This window comes from Patagioenas fasciata, chromosome 1, assembly GCF_037038585.1.
Source record: "Patagioenas fasciata isolate bPatFas1 chromosome 1, bPatFas1.hap1, whole genome shotgun sequence".
NCBI lineage: Eukaryota > Metazoa > Chordata > Aves > Columbiformes > Columbidae > Patagioenas > Patagioenas fasciata.
This window is the reverse complement of record NC_092520.1, coordinates 108,794,297-108,813,201: the sequence shown is the minus strand read 5'-3', so window position 1 is coordinate 108,813,201 and position 18,905 is coordinate 108,794,297. Positions and strand designations below refer to the sequence as shown.

The 18,905-nt window shown below is 43.0% G+C and overlaps 2 protein-coding genes across 11 annotated transcripts in view; one reads left to right on the top strand and one right to left on the bottom strand.

The window, feature by feature from the left end:
* The window catches only part of SCML2 (Scm polycomb group protein like 2), a 76,542-nt gene extending 74,498 nt beyond the window's left edge, over window positions 1-2,044 (bottom strand). For 4 of the 10 annotated variants that reach the window (XM_071812613.1, XM_071812636.1, XM_071812619.1 and 1 more), the window contains exon 1: window positions 1,664-1,769. The gene's annotated coding sequence lies outside the window, so the exon portion shown is untranslated. Of the gene's footprint in view, window positions 1-1,193; window positions 1,344-1,663; window positions 1,798-1,934 lie in introns of those variants that run through there. The other 6 variants (XM_065861942.2, XM_065861967.2, XM_071812612.1 and 3 more) reach the window with 3 other exon arrangements.
* LOC139828648 (uncharacterized) lies at window positions 1,769-9,007 on the top strand. The gene is made up of 2 exons (XM_071812641.1): window positions 1,769-2,376; window positions 8,662-9,007. The coding sequence occupies exons 1-2, from the start codon at window positions 1,848-1,850 to the stop codon at window positions 8,907-8,909; spliced, it is 777 nt and encodes a 258-aa protein (XP_071668742.1). The 5' UTR covers window positions 1,769-1,847; the 3' UTR covers window positions 8,910-9,007.
* The last annotated feature ends 9,898 nt before the right edge of the window (window positions 9,008-18,905 follow it).

The following is an 18,905-nucleotide window of genomic DNA, read 5'->3' as shown; positions in this document are numbered from 1 at the left end:
TTTATTGCCTGATATTAATATGATCACTTAAAACATAACTGTAACATGGCGAATGCCTTCCTGTCTGCATGTGTGCTGCAGTTGTTGCCGACCCTGAGCGACTGCCTCACCAACTGCTTGTCTCTGCCACTTCCAAAGAGTAAGATGCAGTATGAAAGCTTAAAAACCGAAAGGTTTAAGACTCCTACTCCAAATAATAAAAAATTCATAACCAGTCAAACTTGAAGAGCTGTTTACAAACCAGATGCAGTGCACTCTGAAAAGATACTGACAAATCCACAAAGTCTGTGCTTTTTAAGTTTTAATCACCAAGCTACATTAGTTGGAATATGCATGAGACACAAGTGAGGTTCACATTACTAGAACTCACTAAGATATCAGTATTTTGCCTCTTCATTAAATCTGTTATGCTTTAGGATTATTTTTGCTTATCTCCTATAGCCTAATTAATCAGTGAAAAACAGAAAATAACTGCAGGGGAAGGCATCAACTTCAAATTGCAGTAACTAACTACTTGGAAATTTTTAAAAACACTTGAAGTACCGATTGCTAAAGAACAACTGAGGATAAAATCTAATTGAAATATTAATTTAATTACTACAGCATTGCAATCCGCTTTGCAGTTTGCCCCAGTACCTAAAGGCAGCGATGACAAGCACCAGTGTTAAGAACAGAACTTTTTGTATTATGCGTAACTACTTTCTTTGAACCACCACACATGTACGGAGACGACGACTCCCCATGCAGAACACCCCCCTTCAAGTCGGCAATTAAAGGGTGCCATAAACGCAGTTTAACACTAAAGAAAACGTGAACGGCGCCGCAGCGTATCGCAAGCCAACAAGTGCCCCCCGACTGGCCACGCTTTCACCGCGCAGTCCTCAAGCTGCACCGCCAAACTCTTTACCAAATTAACCCAAACCAATTACTTAATTTTTAAACGCGTACCCAGGTCTCCAGGTCAACAACCACGTCCGAGGACCCTGCCAGCCCCAGCGGCCGCAGCCCCGCCGCCCGGGCCGGGAGAGGCGTGTCCTCCCCGCGCTCCTGTCAAACACCGCCCGTACCGCTGCTGCGGCGGGCGGCAGGAAGCGGGGCCCGTCCCGGGCGCAGCCCCGCCACGGAGGCACCGACGGAGCGGGCAGCCGGCAGCCCCGGGCTGCTCGGGAACCTCCCCTGCCGCCCTTGCTCACCGGGTCTCCCGCTGTCCGGGCGCCGTGACCACCCCCCACACCCCCGGAGAGGAGCTTTGTTGGTGCCGGGAGGCAGAGCCGTCCCACTCCTCTCGCCCGGGGACCACCCTCGCAGCTGCGCCCCTGCCCCGGCGGGACCCGCCGCGCTGGGAGCCCGGCCCACCGAGAAGAGGAGCGGGCGGCGCCGAGAGGCCGGGACACGGCGTTTGAGCCCGGGGCAGCCCCGGCCGGACACAGCGGCGGGGCTGGCGGGGGGCAGCAGCCGGAGACACCCTGGAAAGGAAAGAAGGGGACGGGAACAAGGAGACGGAGCCACCGTCGTTCCCCTTCCCCCGCAGTGCCACTGCATGCGGAGGTCGCGGTGTGAGCCAGAGGAGGGGGCACGACACCCGCCTCGCCTCCCTTTCTCTCCCTGCTCCTCCCTTCCCCTGGCCACCACTGCGCGGAGCGCCGCCGCCGCCACCACTCACCGGGAGGGCGGGAAGCGGGTCCCCAGCGCCCCGCGCCGGCTCCCACTCCTGTCAAGCGGCTTCTGCCGTCGCCCGCTTCACGCCGCCGCCATGTTCCGGGGGCACCGCGCATGCCCGGCAGCGGCACCGGGGGCGCGGGCCTTCCCCTCTATCGCCCCCCTTCCGCTCGCCGCGGAGCGGAGGAATGGTCCGGGGTCCTGCTGCCCCTCGCCGGGGCCGGCACACGGTGCGGGGGGTAAGGGCCGCCGGCATCCCCGCACCTCGCCCATACCTGTGGGGGCGGCCTCGGCCGAGCGGGCACGTTAGGGGCCGAGCCACCCCGTCCGGGGGCGCTGTAAGGTGGCTCCGGGCGCTGCGCGAACGGCTTCAGCTGACCGTTCCCCTCCGCTACCTCCCGGCAGTCCTCCCGCCTTCAAAGCCGGCGCCATCCCTTCGCCGGGCGAGGGGCGTCCCGCTGGCCGGAGCCATCTTGCGGGGAGGCGGCGGCCGGCGTCCCGCTGCCCTTCGTCGCCCGTCGCGGAGAGGGCGGCGGCCGGGCTTGGAGGGCCGTGGTGGGAACGGCAGCAGCCGCCGCACCGGCAAATGTCTGCCCTCCCAGCCTCTTGCTGCGCGGAAGGAGCGGGGCCTGGGGCTGCTCCGGCAGCTGAGAAGTGAGGATCGTGCGCCCTGGGAGCGGGTCTGCCTTGTGAGGAGGGGAGATTACCCCATGGCAGGTGTGTGTAGGAAGCTTCGGTGTAAGCCTGTAACGTCTGGAAAACGTGTGGGGAATTAAAGGCAAAGTTTTCTGCTGGGAAACGTCAGGCAGCCGCTGCGATGCGCTACAGCCGCACCTGTGATCGCCGCAGCTGTACCTGTGATGTGCTGAAGGTACCGCTACACAGAGAGGCTTAGCGGCGGTAAATAATACTACGCGTTATACGTACACAAATTATCACAGGGGTACAAGGCGTATGGTAATCGGTGCGCATCTACCTTGAGAAATTTTATAGAATTATTTTACAGAGATCCACGCTTGTAAATACTGCATAATAGCTGAAAAGAACTTCCTTGGTTTTTTAGGAGGGTATGTTCCTGTTTTTTAAGCTCTAGGCGTGTTAGTTTAGATCCCAAGAGGCACGTAGGCATAAGTATATCTGGTGAGAAATCGTTTCTTAAATACCACTGATGTTTAGGGCTTTCCATACCCAAGTTTCATCCTCACTACTTAAATAACTTGAAAGTGAAATGGTAAATGCAAAACTAAACTAAGGTCATGAAAGTGAGATTCTAGGAGGTTTTATAATGGAAATAAAACAATAGAAAAAATGAAATCCAAATATATACCAAAAAAGCCTCTCAAACTTTTCTACATTAAAGTGAAATTCATACAGCACACTCCAGTATCCTGCATAAGTTGCCAGTTACTACTAACAATTTATTTTGATCACTCCGGTAAGCAGTAAATGGTTCTTCAGAAAGAGGAAAATTAGTCTTTGCCATATGTAATAGACAACATTAAAGAAATTAGTAAAAATATGCTAGTCCAAGTGGTTACAATGATACAAGAAAAAGACAAAAACTGAAATACGCTTAGAGAAAATCTTTATAGTCAAGTGTGGTACACTCATAAACCAATGCAGATTGATAATGCTTCATTTGAAATATTTTCCCTTTTCTGTCATATTGAACCTTTGTGGAAAAACGAGATCATTTGCCTTATAGAGATGGATATAGATATGTGCCAAGTATCACAGAATAAGTCCTTGGGAGACAGGAAGGAAAATAAAACATATTTTAAAGATACCCTTTAAACCCAAGCCAGTGCTAGATGTAACATCTGAAGAATTAATTCCCCCAGAGCCACTGGGACACCAAACCATTGGTTTCTACAGCTGCTGTTGCAGAGCCTGCTGAATGTGAGCTGGCATGGTCCTCTACCTGCTCATAATTTTCCCAGGAGCTTGAAATCTGGAAGTCCAGCTGACATTAAACCTACTTCTTAGACCCCTGATGTGGTGAAACTGAGAATAAACAATAGATGTAAGAATAAATGTCTACAAAGTCACAGATATTTCACCAACAAAAAGACCAGAACAGAAAAAAAATTTAACTCTGTCTTCTAATCCAGGGGCTAAATAGGTCCATAATGTCTTTACATATGTCCTTCACCTACAAGCTATAGCTGATGCAAAAGAAACAATTTATTTACAGGATTATTAGAAAAAGAATGAGTCCTGCCTGCTTCCATCTTCCAGCAGAACAATAGGCTTGTTTTCTGGTGACTCACTCATCATCTTTAATTTCTTTTTATAGATATTAAACCGAATTATATGGGTCAGAAAAAAACAGGCAATTTTTAAGTTCTCAGTGTTCTTCACAAAGAGAGATGAACGTGTATATATATATATATATATATATATATATGTATGTTTATGTGTGTGTATACGTATACGTGGCTCCACAGATTTTTTGTAAGGGTGATTCCATGATTTTAGAAAGAAGAAACAACATCAAAATAAATCCAAGGTGTTCAAGGTGTTTCAGGGAGGTAGACTCCAATCAGCTCATACAACCAGTCAATATGATATTCTGTGAGGCGGATGCAGATGAAAAAGATGTTTAAGAGAGCTGGCAGCTCCTCAGAGAAATAACATCAAGAGTGTACATAAGTGAACTACCCATGCAGGAGAGGTAAAGAACACAGTAACAGATCAGCTTGGGTGTCAAAAGCCCTTCCTGAACCTCAGACGGGAATGAAGCATCCAGAAAAGAGAAGCTGGGTCAGGTTACTTTGGAGAGCTACAAAGCTGTAGCCTGGTCGTGCAGACATGAAATCAGAAAATGAAGGAAGCAATTAGCAAGGGATATTGGGAGTGATATAATTTTAAGTACATTACCAGAAATGGAAAAGAATCAAGCAAATGATTACTCCAGTATCAGGCAGAACTGGAAAGTTTTTGACAGATGACACTAAGCACGCCAAGATTCTTAACATTTTTGCATCTATTTTTCACTTTTTTTTTTTTTTTTTAATATCAGGCATTATTGGCACTTGGGAAAACAGACAGATTTTGGACTTGGCTGTCAAAGGACCAAGTCAGATAATATTCAGACAAAATTTGCTGCTTTCACATTAGCTGGCTGATGAAATCTCAGTTACTAGTGGTTTATCCTTGAGAATTTACAGTGAAGAGATATTACAGGACAGAAAGGGACAGACAGTATTGTTGAAAGAAGGAAATAGGAAGTTATATACCAATCTATTGCATTCCAGTGTCCAGAAAATATACTGGAGCAAGTGAACAAGCTTTTTTAAGCACTGGCTGACACAAGTGACAGCCAACACAGGTTTATCAAGAACAAAGCATGTCAAATCTAACGTCTCTTGCAACAAAGTGAGAGGAATTGTCAGTGGAGGAGAAACATCGGATGGCATGTTGGATGTCACTTCAGTAAGATTTTTGACATATTTTCATGTTATATTCTTTAAGTAAACAAGGGAAACAATGTAGATGAAGATATTTAGGGAGCTGGTACAAGTGGCTCGTTGTCAGAAAGATGTTTGTTAGCTCAACGATGGTTCAAAAATGTGTTTACATAACTGCAGATCGTACCAAACTGGGAGGCTTTAGCATGCTGGATGATAGATACAGGATTTGGAAGGATTTTCACACACTGGAGGTTGGGTCTGAAAAAAAGGGAACTTACTGTTCAACCGGGATAAGAGCATACTACTGGCTGGAGGCAAATTATTATTAGCTGTACAAATAGGAAATGGGGAGATACGGAGTGTTCTGCAGGGAAAAAAGCTACAATTATGTGAAAAAATAAAAAAAGGAAAAAGATCTATGGTTATGTGAATCACAATCTGTATGAAGGGGACGATATTAGAGAGCTGCAGTAAGAGAGTCAAACCACATAAAACAATACAGAAAGAGCACAGACTTTGTGAAACAGTCTGATGTACACAGCCCCAGAAAAGCTCAGTAGCCGTGGTCTGGCTGGCTTCAGTAATATGTAGCCAATGAAGAGAGCAGAGAAGAACCATTGGAATGATTGGATATCTATAAAGTATGCACTACAAGGAAGTTCTGAAAACAAAATTGAAAAACCCAGGGAGTTAGGTTGAAGGGGAGAAAGTGGAAGAAAATAACATACAATGGTATACAGTACAGATATGAATATACATCAAGTACATGAAAGACTGCTGTAAAAAAGAAAAGGACACATTTGCTCTCTGTTTTCACAGTGGATGGGTGAAGAGAAAACAGTTTTAAAATGCAGCAAGAAAGACTAGAAAATAAAACTGATAGGGAGAAAGGTTGTGTGGGTGGTAGTGCAGCCTCCAGCCTCAGACTCCCAAGAAGAGCTCAGCACCATCAGTCAGAGCTGGCACAGGTAGACTGGCTCCTTGGTGGAGGGTGGACGCGACCATCTTCCATGGTCCCTGCCAGCAAAATGACTCAAAGCTTTCTTTAAGGCCATTGGAAAGTATCCACTTCCTCAGGGCAAGGATTTTATTGTTTCTGCAACGAGTGTGCCGCTAGCTTCCAAAAGTAAATTGTTTCAATAAGAATTTTAAACTGCCTTCCTATTTTCTGAGTCCTCCTTTCAAGCTGTCACAATATGATTGTCCTATGTGACTAAGTGTATTACAGACACACAAGAGGATGCGCAGTTTCACTACCTGAAGAGAGATGTAATTTAGACATAAATAGGTCTGCCTTCTCCTCTTGGTTATGTGAATTCAACAGAAATTGCAGATTTCCATCTGACAGTGAGTTAACCTTTCTTTCCCAAGAATGAAGTTTACCTTTTTCAGAACAGCCTCAGAAGTCCTTCAAGGCCTGAAGTGTGACAATGACATATTCTTTTAATAACATTAAAAAAAATATATATATATATTCTGCTTGCTTGTAGGAAATGCCATCACCTCCTTCAGAATTTTTAAACTGTGTAGATTGAGAACAGGAATAATTCCAGATGACAGGTGTAAAGAACAGTCACTGTGACTATATTATGTAAAAATATTCAGACATCCTAAAGCAGTTTCATTTAATGCTGTAATGTTAGAATATATACATAAGGTGTTTAGACATGCATGTAGGAACTGGTAATGCTGAAAGAAAAATGAGTTATTTTCATTTGCATGGCTGTAAACCTAAGAATAACTTCTCTGAGGTACAGGAAGCTCACAGAAATGGGTGGTAACAGAATGATGGCCACATAACTTGTTAAAATATTTTTCTGTATTAGTTAGAAATTGTTTTGTAAGGGGAAAGCAGTGAGGAACCAATTTCAGGTAAGATAGACTTAAGCTGTGGGTAATCTTTTGCCATTGGATGGGTAGTGATTAAAATTGCCCCAGCAAGGGAAAACAGATTTGCTCTGTTTGGTTTTGTATTACCTAAAGTGAGTGCTTCTTGTACAGTGACAAGTACAGAGAAGAAAAAAAATGCTTACTCCCAAAATGCTGGGGACAAAAACCTGCAATAGATTTGTAATACCAAAAGAAAAAAATGAAGTGATGAGGGGGCTGTCGAGTTCTCTGGAGCTTCAGGCTGCCTCTTGCTTGGATAAATAATATGTAGGGCTGGACAGAAAATTGTTTTTCCTTCCCTATGAATTTTCCACTTCTATGGTATTTTTTCCATAGCTGAAATATCAAAATCTTGAACATGTTCCTAAGATGACTGAGTAAAACTGTGTCAGTAAATGGAAATGGTTTGTTTCAATGTTTCTAAATATCCCATTTTGACCCTGTCTTTGTTTTTACACAGGTTGCTTTGTATTTGAATTGAAATGTGAATAAAGCATTTTCAGAACTTTTAGCTCTAAATACCCTATTTTGAGACTTAGAATATCCAACCTTAGTGTTTCTTTGTTTGTTTATTTGTTTGTAGCTAGGAATGGCAGAAAAATCATCCCTTTACTGGAAACTGTTTCAGTGAAGCAGAACTACTTGCATAAGTGTAGTAGGAAGCTTTCCAAGTAGTCTAAAATACATGAACAAAATGGGAGAAAACATTTTATGGAATGGGTATAAACACAGGATTTGAAATAAAGCATCAGAACCAGGAAACAAAACTTCTACTTCCAGGTCCTAATAATCCAGATCAGTGATTTGTATTAGGGAGTGAAATGCAAAAGATACAATGCACATAGTAAGTCACTGATCCTGATGCATCAACAAATATTGTAGAAATGCACTTGACCCAAATTGCAATTAATTTTGCAACAGTTAAAATTTATGATTAATTTTTCTTGTTCAGTTGAGGTGCTCCACAAAACGGTATGGAAGGTGGCATAACTTACCCCTTTTTCTCTTAATGCAGTTGGTTTGTCTGCGTATCTAGGTTAAGAATCTCTTCAAGGGGTATTGCAAGCATCGTCCAACAGGAGGGTAATGAATGCTTTAGCTCTTTAGTTACAATAGAGGCAACTATTTTGGCTCCAGGTTCACATTTTGACAAACAAAAGCAAAGTTTACTTTTCTCTAATATACTAACATTTCTCCTATGGGTGCTGTTTAGAAGTGACAAGGAAATTCAAGTAAACCAGAGCACTCTCTTCCATAAGAGTGAGAGCAAACAAGATGAAGTGCCAACAGTCCCTGCCTTTGAATTGAGGAGTTGGTGCTAATGCTGCTGTGTCCCTGTGGCTTATCCAGCTGTCCAGGGGAATCGCTGCCCAACTCAGTCCCAGGCATTCAGCACGAGATCTGTGTGGCAAAGTTTGGCAGCTGTCTGGGTGATTAGCAAAAATAAAAATCCGGCTCTTCCAGCTGTGGGAGAGCTTTGAGAAAATGAAAAAGTTCAAGCAAATGCAGTGTTGTCTCCCAACATTTTTAGGCAGGGGTGAAGGGGTGAATTTCTCTCATAATGCAGCCTTTGATCCTACAGCTTCCAAATCCAGTTCATTCTCTGTGATGCCACCAAACCTGGCACTTCTGCCATGGGATTTGCCAGTTGCCATCGATGGCTCCCTAACATTTGCTTTTTTTCTCATTGCCCCACCAGCGCCTGCCAGCAGCCATCCCTGGCTCCTCGGCTTTGCTGGCGCAAGGGAAGGCAGAAGCGGCCAAGACTCCAGGCAAGGGAGCAACGGGGAGCCCAGCTGGCAAGCGGGAAGGGGGACAGAGCCAGAAGCACAGGCTGGCCAGCACCACCCGGGCTGCCTTCAGGGCAGGGTGGCAGCTGGGACCTGGGGAAGCCGGGGAAAGGAACGCTCCTGTCGACAACATAATCCCAAATTTGCCCTCAAATGAATCAGGCCTCTGAATTACTGCTGTGTAAGTCCTGCTCGTGCTGTACCTCTAGGTGAGCGTATCCTGGATGAAATGCTGGTGGTAGAGAGTGCTGTGAATGGGTGAGGGGTTAACTGCTAAATAAATGTGCTCCATAAGAATAAACCCAAAATTGTGCTTTTCTTGAAGCAGCGAATCTCAGGGCATTTGAGCCAAGTTGCTATCTATTTCAAGTAGCGCTCTAAGACCAAAAGAAGAATTAACTGATAATAACACCATTAACGCACTCCTGAAAGTTTTGTTTCAAGTCATACATTGTTTGGCAAGATGTGACTGACCACGTACACGCTGAGAGGCCACCGCAGGCATGAATAATATGACAAATGCCATTCTTCATGTGAACAGCAATTATTTCTGTTTCAGTGCAATGAAACCTGAGATGCCAAAGTGGTTAATCCTTTTTATTGCTACCGCCAAGTTAGAGATCTGTCAGCGTTGTGTTTTCAAATGATGACAGAGGCAGTTTGCTTGCAGCTCTCGGCTTGCAAGCTCACAAACGCCAGTGACTTCTGCTTTCCTCAAAAGACTGCTCTTTGTAAACAGAATAGTTTGGTTTAAATAGAGTACATGAAGTGTTGTTTCATTTATTCAGCTTCTTAATTGTTTATTTATCCCTTTATTTATTTGGGGTTTGTTTATTCTTTTATTTGTAGTTTAGTTTAGTTTGCTTTATTAGGAATGATGGCAGACTGAAGCACAGGAGGTTTCATCAGAATATGAGGAAAAACTTCTTTACTTTGACGGTGCCAGAAGACTAGACCAGGCTGCCCAGGGAGGTTGTGGAGTCTCCTTCTCTGAAGACAATCAAAACCTGCCTGGACACATTCCTGTGCAATTTGCTCTGGTCACTCTGCTTTAGCAGGTGGGTTGGACTAGATGATCTCCAGAGGTCCCTTCCAACCCCAACCATTCTGAGGCCTGGAGAAAAGGAGGCTGAAGGGAGACCTTATCATTCTCTACAACTACCTGAAAGGAGGTTGTAGCATGGAGGGGGTTGGTGTCTTCTCCTAGGTAACAAGCAATAGGACAAGAGGAAGTGGCCTCAAGTTGCACCAGGAGAGGTTTAGATTGGATATTAGAAAACATTTATTCATTGGATGGGTTGTCAGGCACTGTAACAGGCTTCCTGGGGAAGTGATGGAGTCACCATCCCTGGAGGTGTTTAAAAGATGCATAGATGAGGTTCTTAGGGACATGGTTTAGTGCCAGTGCTAAGGTTAACTGTTGGACTTGATGATCTTGAGGGTCTTTTCCAGCCACTATGATTCTTTGGAGGGACGTGGGTGCCGGTGGGGTGTGGGGGTCTCTGCCAGGCACAGCCTGGCACTTTTTGAGGATGGATCCTCAAGAAGCACAAAAGGCCCCACGGTGCATTCCTGCTACTGGAGAGCATGGAGAGAGCAGGTGGCTGGGGAAAGTGGGTAGGAGAAGGGTTGGGAGCAAAAGCAGTAACTGCCAGCACCTCTGTCTGTCCCCTTCTGCCAGGTAAGAGTGGTCACCTCCTGCCACACATGCCTGTCCCCCTCTGGGGCTGCTCCTTGTCTGTGCAGTGACAAGACTGAGCAAGGGAGGGAGGGACAGCTGTGGAGCAGAATAAGAGTGCCAAATGGAGCCACCTTGTTAATATTCATAAGTAAGGATTAATTTTTCCAAGGCACCTGTTTAAATTAATAATAGACAACCCCAGATCAGCAGTATGTAGTGGTAATGGGGTTTTCTTTTCTCTGTGTCAAAACATTACTATAAAACACTTCGAGCAAATGCATAGTTTAGTTTGTTAGCATAAGAAATGATGTTATGGCACTTGGAATATTTCCTACAAAGATACAAAAATAATGTGCTTTTTCATTCTCATGTATATACCACATTACCTTCAGCTTTCAGCATTCGGGTGAAGAAAATGAAACATTTCAACTATTTTAGCTAGCTTTCAATTTTAAGATTTTCCCTTGTGTTACATATTAAAAAATATGTAAATGTTCTCTGTTAAAAATATGAGAATATGAGTTTAGGTGTGAAGGAGAGTAGAAAGAGTAGAAAAATGTCAGAATTGCTCTACACCATTTCTGTTCTAGCTCCAGGTAGTAAAGACTGAGTAATTGGAGGGAGAGGTGTTGAAAGAGTAGGATGAAGTGAAGGACAAGTCCTCAGGGTCAAATGGTACATTCAGAGAGTTCAGAAATAAATTGTGGAACTGCTAAAATGATACACGCTCACTCTTAGGCCAAACAAAGAGATACTTCTCAGGAACTTGTTAGCAAAAAGTTTCTCTGCCTAAGGTATCTTTTTCAAACATATCCCAGCAAAGGGTCAAAGATGCCAATGGTCCCTAAGGCAAATCCTGCTGCACTTTGGAAGTGTCTACATAAAAGAATCATTATCAAGAAAGGCCTATAAGTACCATCAAAAATAACACCAACAATATACATTCATTATATAATTCAGAGGTATATTTTCTATTGTGTTTAGTTTTATTCTCTCCATCTCAAAGCAATGCAAATTAATTTTTTTCAAAAACAGGTGATGAAACAAATTAGAAATTCTCTCAAGACTTTTATATAAGCAGAGACCTTATATGTGTGGCTATTTAATGTATAAGTGAATGAGAGGCAATAAATAAATAATTTTTCAAAAAAGAAAAAAATACAAGTAATGTAAACTCATGTAGTCCTTTGTTCAAAACATAAGAACATACACTGAACTTGAATATTAGGAAATGTGAGGAGTTAAAATAGAATCATCCATAAAACCCCTCACCACAGTATAACACTGCTATTGAGAGTTAAGAGGATATCACAAAGAAGTAGACCTGCAGAGATTAAAATAGGCCTGGCCATCTTATGGTGATAATAATAGAGATAATTTTAAATGGGGAGCACCCCTCCAGGTTTTACTTTTGCAGCTGACAGCTGGTAAGGGTAAGATTTTTTTTTTCTTTTTTTGCCTGTAGCAGTTGCTTGTACTTTTTTTTGCACTCAGTTGGGTTATCATTGTCAGAGGAAAGTCATGGGACTGCACGAACCTCTGATCTTATAAAGTACAAAAATTCCTTTGTTCTTAAAGATGAAAAAGTGTTGTGACCAAAATACCAGTTGAAAAGGAGGAAGGGAACAAGAATCATATTTCTAATGGAAACGCCAGGGATGTAAAGAAAATAAGTTGCATAAGAAGGAAGATATCAAATATCTGAATTATCAGAACATAGTGTTTTTCTTTCTAGTAGTTCTTTTTTGTTAATGTAATTTCTTACACACTTCACATCAACAGCTTTTTCTTTATTCTTTCACTGTCTGTGTTTTATTCTTGTGCTATGTCTTTATTCTTGTTCAGTTGTTCATGAAGTTGTTCCCAAAATAACTTCACAAAATAAGCTGGAAAAATTCTCGTGCATTCGAAGTGAAGGAAGATATGAGCACAGAGACTGAGCCAAAACCTTTTCAAATGAAGCCCTCTGCACTTGCATCCAGTTGCAGAGGCTGATGTTCCCATCACGAGTGTTTCTATACATGCAATAAGGATCCTTGAGCTCTGCTACTGATATATATATGGTTGGGTGGATAATTCTTTACAACAGGATGCCACTGCTGCCTGGGACAGCAGCAGGGCTATGTAGATGTGTATGTATCAGACATACTTACATACAGTATAATACATATGGTATTTTATATGTGTAATATATATATAAAAATTAGAATCATAGAATCATTTTGGTTGGAAGAGACCCTCAAGATCATCAGGTCCAAGCATAACCTAACTCTGGCATTAAGCTATGTCCCTAAGAACTTCATTTATGTGTCTTTTAAACACCTCCAGGGTATGACTTCACCACTTCCCTGGGCAGTCTGTTCCAATGCCTGACAACCCCTTCTGTGAAGAAATTTTTCTTAATATCCAATCTGAACCTCCCCTGGCACAACTTGAGGCCATTTCCTCTTGTCCTATCACTTGCTACTTGGGAGAAGAGACCAACCGCCTCCATGCTACAACCTCCTTTCAGGTAGTTGCAGAGAGCGATCAGGTCTCCCCTCAGCCTCCTTTTCTCCAGGCTGAACAGCCCCAGTTCCCTCAGCTGCTCCTCATCAGACTTGTGCTCCAAAAGTAGAAGGAGCTGGGAGAGATCAGAATTGGGAATAGCTCACAGGCAAAATGGAAACTGGGAAATGGAGAAAGTATGGCATGAGTTCACCAAACAACTGTGTAAGCTGATGTGAAATACTACGCTATTAGGTTCCACAGTGCTGCTCAATCTGTGCTCTGCTCTGGGTGGCGTTACCTGATGTGTGCAGCCTGTTGGAGGCTGTTACCCACTTTTGCCTGTTCCAGCAGTCGGTATGAGCTGTATGAGTCGTCCAAGCACCCCTAAACTGTAACTACCTACCACTCAGCGCTCTTGTCTCCAGATGTGAGCTGCAGCTGGGATTTGGGCCCACTGATCTGGCATTTCTTTGTGTATATGAGAGGAGCTTTGCCCCTTACCTGTTTAAAGGACCCCAACCTCTTCAAAGGAATGTGAAGTATTAGCCCCTTGGCCACAAGCTGGTCAGAAATGCATTGGTCTCATCAGTCTTGCCAGCCATCTGTGTGAAACTGTCTTTGTGGGAGCTGAGCGTGTCTGAACACAGTTTGGACATTTTTTGTGCTAGGAATTGTCTAATCCAGACAAGAGGCAGCATACTGAAGGCAAGAGGCAGCATACTGAAGGGGTTCCTGCCGAGTGAAATGGCAGGTGTGGTCCTATACCTGATATAGGTCTTTTCGTAATTCTGTGGAACACACAGAGTTAATTTCTGGAAGTCTTCTTTCTCAGATTAAAGATGCCAGTAGCTAAGGAAGGAAAAATGATTTACCTTCAAGTAGTTCAGCTGACCTTACACATTTATCACTTTACAGGATTTCATTTTTCAATGGAGTTCATTGTTTCAACACCATTACCTCCACTTTTGGCTAAGACAATTACAGGACATTTATTTATACACTAGAGACACATTGCTTGGATTTTTACATTCTTCTCACCTGAAATAGTTCTGTCACAAAACAGTTGTTTGTCTCGAGCAAATATTTTCTCTCTCAAAGTTTTACTTAGAAGTACTCAAATGTCTTTTTATTTGCACAAGACACAGACCTTTTTTACTAACTGTGACAAGTGAATAATAAGTTGGGGTAATACACTGACAAGACATAGATTACTTAAATAATGTCATACCATTCATGGACAGACTTTGTTTATGTTTGTTTTTTTTTGTTTGGTCTGTTGGTTGGTTTTATTCTCTCTTTAAGTTAGGCTAAATATCTTTCTACCAGACATTGCTCTTGTAAACAAATAGTACATTACTAATGTCCTTCTTACTACTACTTTGTCATGGTGAAAAATTTGTTTTGGATTTCCAAAAGATTTCACAAAACTCTCCACTCCACCCCAGTCCCCTGTCACCAGCCCTGTGGTAACTAGTAAATATGTATGATCATCTACATTGTTTGAAGAGAAAAATAAACAAAGTTGGGGTTTTTGTGTTTGTTTTGGGGTTTTTGGTTGCTGTTTGTTTTGTTTCTGTGTTTGTTTTCATTGTTGTTTGGTTGTTTTTTTCCCATTTAGAAACTGGGACATTTACATGTGTGACATAAGGCCTTCTGTGTCCCCGAGTTGTGTTCACAGTGAACCACTGCAGTTCATGGCACCATTGCTGTATTCACACCATCTGATGGACACTCTTTTGGCCATGGCCAAGTGAGCTGTGGTGTTGCTCTGGTCAGACACACCTCAGCAGCAACGGAGTTCGTTGTAATTAACCCTCTTAATTCAGAATGTTTGTCTGAAAGCTGTCTCTTAAATACCTGTATAAAATCCCACACATAAGAAGGGATTCTGAAGGACAAAGAGAGAGCTACAATGCCCAAGCATAGCTTCTGAGATCATGGGATGAGAAAACAGTAACACCACTGTACTCTCCCCATCCATATATCACTACTCTCTCTGGTCCCGGTCACAGGAAACTCATCTTGAAGACAGAAAGTTTTCACTACTGAAGAGACTGCAAACTCAGTTCATTTTAATATACAAAGTCAGGAACCTTTATTTTTGATGTTTCTTAGCGTTAAATCAGTAATAAAATATCCTTTGTGAAATTGTGCCCTAGAATTCTTTGTTGAGCCAAGTTTAACAAATTGAGGTTACGAGATGCCTGAGGCTCTTAGGGAAATGACTACTGCATAGAGAAGACACAAAGAAGTCACAGTTTCTCATCTTTTAGTTCTAATTAAACTCATGTACTGCCCTTTATTCAAATAAAATACCCTTTTGTGTACATTTTCAGTGCTTTAGGAAACAATGATCTAAAGAAAATATAGCAGGAGGACATAAAATTGCCTGAAAAAAGCCATAGTAGTTATACAGGAAAAGGAAGGTAAACACTTAACCTGAAGATTGGCATACAAGCTCTTGTGAGATGGTGTATGTTCCAGGAGAAGGAAAAAGCAGGAGACAGAACAGAATTGAGAGGAACCACTCTTTTCATTTTGCAGCTTTAGAAATCCACCACTATAGCTTAGCACATCTTTAGGAAAAAAAAAAAAAAAGTAAACTAGAACTGCATTGAAAATCAGATACTGAATTTGATCAAAAAAGGCATATATTCCAACAAAAATGCATTCATGGGGAGAATAACAGGATCCAGCCCAAATTAATTTTCTCTCTCTTGTGAGTCAGGACTAGGGTAATGTGGCCTCAAATAACATTCAATCTGAATCACATTGCTCTGAACAACTCCCACGTAATGTCAGTCCTGACAAGCATGATGTTACAGGTCCTGGTGACCCCACCTTCTATCTACCTTCTGTCTGAGTATTAGTGAACCCATAAAAATGATAGATTTATACTTCCCTCCCCTTTGGCTGTATTTGAAGATTATGTGCCATGGTAGATTTCCATACATATCAACACTTCTATATTTATCAAGAGACTTCACAACCTTAGAAATTCTGTGTACAATGTGCTGCACTCATTCATAGGGTTACATAATTATTTTACTGTCCCTTAAATCACATGGGTAGCCAGTATGTGGGACTTTGTGGGGTATTTCCACTAGGAAGAATGCTAATTAAATCAGTCATTGATTACACGAGTATTTCTTTGGTGCCATCTGTGGTGCAATTTACAGAGACTTTTTGTACAGCCCTGTTGCCCTGAACACAGGAGTCGTCAAACAGGAGGAAGCTGATCTCCTCCACAGTTCAAGTTTGCCTTTCCCAAAAGCAACACCATAAAGCCTCCTGGCTCTGTCTCATACCAGCGAGTTTTTTTGCTGTCTCCTAATTCTACATGGGCTTTTCAGCTGCCATCATCAGAGTCTTAGCAGAAGACGGTGTCTTACGTCTGGCTTTGTCCTTCACTGGTGGCTCCATTTTTGAAGCTATTGTGCAAAGGTCCAAAATACAAAACAATGTATAGTGCAGAATCCTGTTGAGCAAATGCTCGAGGAGGAGGTTTCAGATATGACTTGGGCCAAACCTTTCACAGCAGTATACACTAAGGCAGGCTGAAGCTTGATCTTCCATGAAATGAGCATGCAATGTACGGAATGTGAATCAGGCTGATTGTGTTTTCAAGGATACTAAGCATTTTCAGTGCGCTGAATGCCGTGAATCAGCAAAATAATGGAAACCCAGAAAGCTCAGGAAGATTCATATGATACTGGCATGAGGTAACCATGAATTATATAGGGTAAAATCTATGCAAACTGCATAGCTAAAAGCTTCATCCGACACCTGTTTTTTCTTGAGAAGGTCACCATCAAAAGCGACCCAGTATTTAACATGATTCCATATGAAGAAAAGCAAAACAAAGAAAGGGTGGCCTTATAAAAAGACATCCTGATCCAACAACACTTCTGTTTTCCTGCAGTCAAGGACAAGATGGCTCAGAAACATTCATCTACCAGCATCACTCTGGCATTACTCCCAGAAATTTCTGGGTCTGCTTGGCAGAACATAAGTAGCTGAATAATTTTAGTGTACTCAACATCTCTTATCTCATGCTTCACAGTCATCTTCCCCGAAGCTCTGCTTAAGCTTAAGGTGTGTAACCATCAGCAACCTCCAGATTTCAGCATCCTCAGTGATGAAAAGGAAGCATTGACAGGTTCTTGGGCTATTGCTTTACGTGGCAGGTGAAGCTAAGTGTCAAATAAAGCCTGAATCATGCACATGTGGGTGCTAAAAGGAAGAGATGCTCATATGTCAGACCAGAGGCAGCAACCCTGATCAGTTGGTGTTGATAATCAATTCCAGAGAGGGTTATGATCAATACAAGCACAACCAGGAATGCAGAGACCTCCAGCTCTTGAAATAACAAGTTATGATCAGCAATATCAGTATCAGTTGTAAATTCCACCATACCAAAATGAATTTACTGACTGATCTTAGAGCAACACACAGCCAGTACCCATGACCAGCATAATCTTGGTCCTCTGGCAATGTCAAAACTGAGCTTGAAATATACCCCAGCTGTAGCCAAGGTGAAGCACCTCGGGAACAATGGAGACCTCCTGTTCTCAGTCCTTCTGCAAATGAGCATGTGCAGAGAGAAAGACAGTTGGTGAGGACCCTGCACCCAAAGTTGTCATAGTTTTCAGAAAAAGTGTCACCCTTCCTTGAGCAAGACATGACACTGGGGGACAGCCTTGGCATTACTGCCTTGGTTTACTGGCACAGTGGTAACAAGTTCAGAACATCTGAAACATCTTCATCAGAGACCAAGTTAAACCCATGAAAAAGAAGCAGCTTGTTGTGACTTTTGGCTTCTCATAATAACAAAGTAAATTAGTCCATGCTAAGCTTCATGCTGTGGTGCCCTCACCTTTGCTGTCTCCTGCACTGGCTTCTTTAAGGCCAGCTCAGGTCTCTGTATATGGCACAGCAGTCAGCTATTGCTCTAAGAGCTTGTATTATACTTTAAAAGTCTGCAGTCAGTCACCTCAGTATTTGGTCCCAGTACCATTTTGTCAGCACTGCTCTTTCCATTGACTTCAACAGATTTTCACTGAAGTACTGGCTGAATGTCCTCTCATCCGGGTATGGAACTGCAAGTGTTTCAAGGATTCAACCGACACATAAAATGAATGTGTACCATTGATATATGTAGGAATAACCAGTTAAACATAACGTCTTTTGCCCTTGTACACCTCCTGGCTAACAAAGGGAGTGCCTATTCAGCAGGAGCCAGTGTGCTTCCTGACTATGTGCTCTTTTTACTGGCTGAGTGTTCTTTGAGCTGAAGATAAACTACGTATAAAAAACTCTAGTTCCTTCACTTCAGTAACTCTCTTCCTGATACAACAGTGATATTACAGAAGCATAGGCTTTGCCATGGTGTCTTCATTTACAGTTTCTCCCTGTAAAGCTCAAGTACAAATGTATGGCTGCCTCTGTCTCTGTGCTACAGGGAACTGGAGCCAGTGGAAAAGCTCAGTGGCAGTGAACTGGAGTTACCAAATCCCACCAGGGCTGGCATTTGACAGAAAGGGGTCTTTATCTGAAACAGTGGGGCATAAAGGGATTCCCATCCTTGCTCTGCGACTTGTTCCCCACCCCATGGAACTGATGCAGCTGCTCAAGCATCAACCTGAGCAGCAAGCTTATCTGCCTTAAAAATATATTATTTCCTCAGCAGTGGTGGCACGGCAAGGAAGTTGTGCCCAGTGGCACAGAGACAGAACAGTGCCTGTAGCACTGAAAATAGGATGACATTAGTTCTGCCCACGGGCCCATAGACCACTTTGTATTTCCTCAGGTGGTCCTCTCTGCTGTTTGATCTCTCTGTGCCATTTGTTCAGATTTAGATTTTTCCATTTGTGTAATTTTCTCTTTTCTCTCCCTTGCACAAAATCTCCTTTACTGCTCTTCTCCCACGAGGATATCTTCACCCTCTGCATGATGAAGGGGAACCCTTCTCTCCATCTCAGG

What these genes read in the sequence shown, in the direction of transcription:
- LOC139828648 (XM_071812641.1), top strand. Translation starts at nt 1,848, where the DNA reads ATGGTCCGGGGTCCTGCTGCCCCTCGCCGGGGCCGGCACACGGTGCGG. An exon ending in GGGAGATTACCCCATGGCAG is followed by an intron (nt 2,377 to 8,661) that starts GTGTGTGTAGGA and finishes TTGCCCCACCAG; the next exon opens with CGCCTGCCAGCAGCCATCCC.